Source organism: Glandiceps talaboti, chromosome 11 (assembly GCF_964340395.1).
Source record: "Glandiceps talaboti chromosome 11, keGlaTala1.1, whole genome shotgun sequence".
NCBI lineage: Eukaryota > Metazoa > Hemichordata > Enteropneusta > Spengelidae > Glandiceps > Glandiceps talaboti.
In genome coordinates, this window is record NC_135559.1 from 2,802,501 (window position 1) to 2,808,562 (window position 6,062).

The 6,062-nt window shown below is 34.2% G+C and overlaps 1 protein-coding gene across 1 annotated transcript in view; it reads left to right on the forward strand.

The window, feature by feature from the left end:
* LOC144442658 (uncharacterized) overlaps nt 1–5,759 on the forward strand; it is a 13,023-nt gene extending 7,264 nt beyond the window's left edge. The window contains exons 8-13 of the mRNA XM_078132036.1: nt 558–641; nt 2,842–2,911; nt 3,458–3,636; nt 4,792–4,864; nt 5,208–5,413; nt 5,626–5,759. Of these exons, the coding sequence (XP_077988162.1) occupies nt 558–641; nt 2,842–2,911; nt 3,458–3,636; nt 4,792–4,864; nt 5,208–5,413; nt 5,626–5,664 (651 nt within the window). The 3' untranslated portion in view covers nt 5,665–5,759. The remainder of the gene's footprint in view (nt 1–557; nt 642–2,841; nt 2,912–3,457; nt 3,637–4,791; nt 4,865–5,207; nt 5,414–5,625) is intronic.
* Nucleotides 5,760–6,062: the final 303 nt, after the last annotated feature.

Here is a 6,062-nt window from a genome sequence, read left to right on the forward strand (position 1 = left end):
CCCACGGTGAGCATTATTTTTTGAAAATGAAGATGTGTAGGTGGCCATTTACTTTAAATATTGTCTTCAATACCCTTCAAGAGATTAGGGCATAACTAAACATATTCTCTGGCAGTCACCGACCTCATGGTAATTTAACATATGTTTAAGAACTTAAGAACTTGCCGGGAAGCCACGAGACAATTTGCAAATGTACTTGGTAAACGACTGGTACTGAGGTTAAATTTGGTTCAGATTATTAGCAAAATATTACGTGACATCCCCTGGCCTTTCAGACCATCGTAATGTTCAAGGCCCCCCACCCCTTCGCACACCATTTTTTCGTGGCACCATTTCCCCTCAGGCCCCCAGCCGTAAATTCTGCACGTCCCTTATTGTCGCACTACATTAATGCCCTTCCTCTGTGAAAATAAGTATACGTGTTAAGTATTTAAACATAATCTTATGTCATATTTAAAAGAACTAATCAAAACTAGAATAATGACCGAATTCTCCGAGAATTCATTGCACCTGTGATATAGGATATTTCTTTGAAATATCACAATCTCTTTCTGCAGATTAGTGGTCTAATAACGCCGAAAATATCAGAACAACGTGGTCGTTGGGATTGGATAAAGAGACATAAAAGGAAGAAAAAACAAGTAGGTTGATTTTTGTTTGACTATGCTAATTTATATATCTGAATATCTATTGAAAGTTCACTACGATTGTAAGGGCTAACTTTATACCACAATTCGAAACGTACTTTGCATTTTTTTAAATGTATGAGTTTCCAAATTTGTTGTCAGAATTGTCTCACAGGAAGCTTCTTTCCGGTATAGTCAATCAGCAATGCAAAATAAAACGATTGTGCTGATAGCTTCACAGGCTAAAGCAAAAACAGGCCAGGTTTGCCTTGGTAAGGGACAATTGTAAAGACATAAATACGAAACATACATTACCTGAAACGACATGTCTAAGTAATTTATGCCTCCAAGAAAAAGTAACAAAAATCAAATTATCAATTCGAATAAAAACGAAGAAAACATCCCATTTAATATTAAAAGAACACCTTCGCAAATGGTTAAGACGAGAGCTTAAAATGACAATTAACACACTAAATGACTCCACATATTTCATTAAACAAGTTTTTGATGATAACCGTAGAAATCCAACGTAACGAAATAAACTTAGGACGTATAGAACATTTAAACCCAACAGTTATTTTGAACCATATCTTGTTATTTTGAAAAGTTTTCAACTCCGACATGTTTATACAAAGTTTAGATGCTCCTGTCATAAGTTAATGATCGAAATGGGTACCGGTAGATATATAAATATACCAGTAGAAGACAGAATATGCTGTGTGTGTGACTCCAATGAAGTGGAGTCTGAAATTCATTTTTTGATAAGTTGCTCTAGGTACAGTCAACAAAGGCAGAGTTTCTTTCAAACGATATCCACTATTTACTCTGATTTTATGGATAAGGATGACGAGACTAAGTTCATCGTAATCATGTCAAGTATTGATAAAACTATTGTAGTGACGACTGCAAAATTCATAATAGATTGTTTCAGGATCAGGGACAGTATTTGATTTCCTTTTTGTTTGCATTGTAGTCTTTTATATAAATTATATTTATTTCTCAGCTATTTTGTGATTTTGGCTCACGTGACCTCCTTTATTCGTTCTTATGTATTTATGTAACCCTCCTCCGGGGATAAACGGAGGTATGTTCCGTTATTGGAATAAAGAAAGACTATACTATACTATACTATACTATACTATACTATACTATACTATACTATACTATACTATACTATACTATACTATACTATACTATACTATACTATACTATACTATACTATACTATACTATACTATACTATACTATACTATACTATACTATACTATACTAAAAAAATTGACAACTTCATCCAGCGATTTCTAATTAGTGCAATGGAACATAGGAAAACATGTTTAACCTGATGGAGAATTGTAATTTTTATCTCTTTCTTTCTCTCTTATTATTTCTTTGAAGTTATTAGTTGCTATTTTAACATGATATTTAAATTTTTTGTATGTATTTGATTCTATGTAAATGCTGCTCCTAATGTTTTTCGTGAGCCCCTGATATAAAAGGGATGCAGAAAATAAATAATAATAATAATAATAATATACTATACTATACTATACTGTACTGTACTGTACTGTACTGTACTGTACTGTACTGTACTGTACTATACTATTCTATACTATACTATACTGTACTGTACTGTACTGTACTGTACTGTACTGTACTGTACTGTACTATACTATACTATACTATACTATACTATTAAAAATTGAAAATGTCTGGAATCCCCAGTCCTCATTTTGATGAATAATATATGTAAAGAAACGTTGCTGATCAGTTTACATAGCACGTGACCACATTAAAAACGAAAGACTATAAATAACAAATTTGTTATACTAAGATCAATCTAACTACACTTTCGACTCAAAGTGTTTGAAACTCGTAATTGAAAAAAAAAATTGAGTTTGATAATGAAGAGAGATTACACTAGTTTCAAACTGCTCTATTAAATACTGAGATATCTACTTATATGACAAAACACACTAATGACAGAGATCAAAATCAAGTTCAACTGAATTACATCTTTGCAGACTGGAAAACGTGTTCTAAATCCTGCATAGGTGTTCTCTTCAGAAACATTTGAGAAGAAATCAATATAAATGTGCAAATTTTACAGCCAGCTCCATTGGTACAACTTACTGCTGTACGCGCACAGAGTTGCCCGTTCCTCGCATTAAATTGCAATTTTACCATACGGTTGCTCTTTTTGTTAATTCTCTTGAAAGGAATTGAAGAAAAAAGAAAAGGCACAATTCAAAAGACTCTTAATTGATTTGGAAGGGGATATATCACAGGGTAAGTGCATCTTTGTCATGTCAAATGTCCGTCGGGGCATTGCTTTCTCACTCGAGTGTCTTGTACGTAAATGGCCCTAATCAATCAGTCGAAAGAAGTAACAGCCCAATTATATGCCATACAATATAATATAATATAATATAGTATAATATAATATAATATAATATAATATAATATAATATAATATAATATGATACAATACAATACAATACAATGCAATACAATACAATACAATACAATACAATACAATACAATACAATATATGATATGATATGATATGATATGATATGATATGATATGATACGATACGATACGATACGATACGATACGATACGATACGATACGATACGATACGATATGATATGATATATGATATGTGTCGCGCTGTGTTTGGTATATTTCCCTGTCTGTGCACTGTATATTGACAAAGTGTGTTAACTCTGGGAGTTAGCTTACAGCAAGACGTAGTATTACGTAATCAAAGAATATTCGAACGGTTTAAATATATCATGTCTAATTTATTACTTGCATTTGTTTACGCTTTAGATGAATTCAAGAGAATGAAACAGTTATGCACCTTACAGGAAAGGGATAAGGAAAACATACTCAACCCAAGCGGTTTATTCGAACGCATGGAAAAGGAAGAGATTATAGAGTTACTAAAAGCCATAAACCGAATAGACCTGAAGGAACGATTTGAAAGGGAATTTTGTTTGTGTACAAAGGTAAAACAGACCAGCAATACTTAACACTTAATAAGAAATATCGTTCTTATAGTCTTTTCAAAAAAAACTAGGGGTAGTGTGTATTTTTCTTATTTTGACCATAGGCAGTGGAGTGTCTCCCCTCCACTGTCTATGTTTTGACAGCTAGCACAATACTTTACAGATATATACTAAAAAGGGCACGTATGCATTTAATTACTTATAGACGAGTGTTACGCTTTGCCTGTATTTTGTTTGTACGAGAACTAGCCATTTACGCTAGTTATATCAGTTTCGCAAAATATGACCTCTTTATCCCAACCATTTCGATAGGCTTATGTGTTAGAAAGCTTATCGCGATCTGCATGTCATTCTTGTTGTCACCCATGCGATATGCACATCATTTTAGTATTGCTAAGCACACTTTCTTAGCTGCAGGTGACGATATACCACTTTTTCACTTTATCACTATCACAATTTCACTGTTGGTATGGGCATGGTCTTCTTGTTAGGCATATTTGCATACATTTTTGAATGTTTATTCATTTGCCCATCCATCTATGTTATCATCTTTGCAAATTGAATATGTACCACCACTTGTGTGTTGCTATGGGCATGGTTTTGTCTTGGCTTAAAATACCCAAAAAATGTTAAAAACAGAACATGATTCGTATCAACTTGATCTGAATAGACTACCTCAAAGGTTGAGAAATTGAAAATATCATTTTTACCAAAAATACTTAAAAAGTAAAGTAGAAAGTAGTAAAGGACTCGTAATATCAACTTGACATGAACAAACCTTAATAGCCCCCCCCCCCCCGGGACATGCACACCAAATATCAAAGCATTCTGCCTGGGTTTTGGAGAAAAGGGGAAAATAGAAAAGTTGGCGAACGACGGATAGACGGACGATGGGCGGCGGGCGACGAACGACAACGGACAAAGAACTTAATCTTTAAGCTCAGGTCACACTGTCGCTGTCGGTGACAGTGGAGTTAAATATTTAGTGAAATGGCGATGTACCTGGGTAATTAACATGCATGGTTAGTTCGAGGCAGTTTGAAATTAACGGGTGAGCATTATTTTATTGTCTAACAGTTGAGTTGGAAAATGGAATACATCAGGATCGAAAACTTACTATTGTTTCACAGTAATATTTTCCCTCTGCCCATATAGGATGTGGAGAACGAAAAGTGGCAGGATTTAAAATTGATGTTGCACCGTCATATCGCACAAGAGATACCGACTGGTATGTTGTCAATAATTGTTCTGAACTTTAGTTATTGTGAATTATTCATGTGATGGTGAAGCTTGAATTGATTTTTTTGTTTTAATTGTGTGTCTAGTTTATTGTACTCGCTAGACTTTTCCTACCTGTATGCTTTGTTTTGTATGTGAAAAACGTTTCACGAATGACTATTATTATGAAACCCACTCATTAAGAGGCTGAAACGCTGAAGTTTAATTAATCGTTTGACAAAAACAAATTAAAAGGAAAATAAACTTAAATTTTCTCAGAGTTCTATACTTCTTCCATCTGATTTTTATCAGACGTTTTATTTAAAATCACAATTACTTCGCTTTCTTCACAGAGGAATTTTGCCGCATGAAGGATCTGAGTGGAATCCCGGTAAGGGATTTGGAAGGCATTCATAATCCATTGGAATTGTTCACAAAATTGAAGAAACAAGGGGATCTATCGATCAACAACACTACAAAAGTCGAACAGTTGCTCGAACAAGTTAAACTTATCAGTCTGAAAGACGAACTTGTACGAGGAGTGGCTGACCTTAAACAGGTGAAATTCTACATTTGCAATTATACCAACTCGTATATTATGCTGTATCAAAATGAAGGGATCAACTACGTATATGATATTCATAGATGAATATTCTCGGGAAATGTGACATGATACTACACTGTTTTTTAATTGAAATATTTTGTCGACAATAAAATGAACACGTACTAAATGCTTAATGTACATGCTTAACATTTGATTGTATCTTTCAGAATTATGAGATGGGCGATGACGACGTTAGTTCTGTTTGAAAAGACAGACGAGTGGCAGGTGTATGATCAGAAATGTTCAAGGAAACAACCATTACGGTTCTCCGAAGCATCTCATCGTCGCATTGTTGTCAAAATGTCAAACTGTTAAAAACTGGTTCCTGTTATTTGTTGTCAGTCACAAACCTTCAGTCAATTATATTGTCGAAAAGGCTTATGTGTTAGAACAGTACCGTAGCCTGCGGGGTGCAAGGGGGGCAGCTTCCCCCCTGAGATTTTGGAAAAAAGATTAAAAAAAGCTACTTTTGAATACATAGCGATGCTATAAAAATCGTTATTTACGTGACGATTCCTAGCATGCGCGATTTCAATGGATAGTTCACTAAAGTGACTGTACACTGACTCATGGCTAATATGTATCTTATATCACTATTGTACAC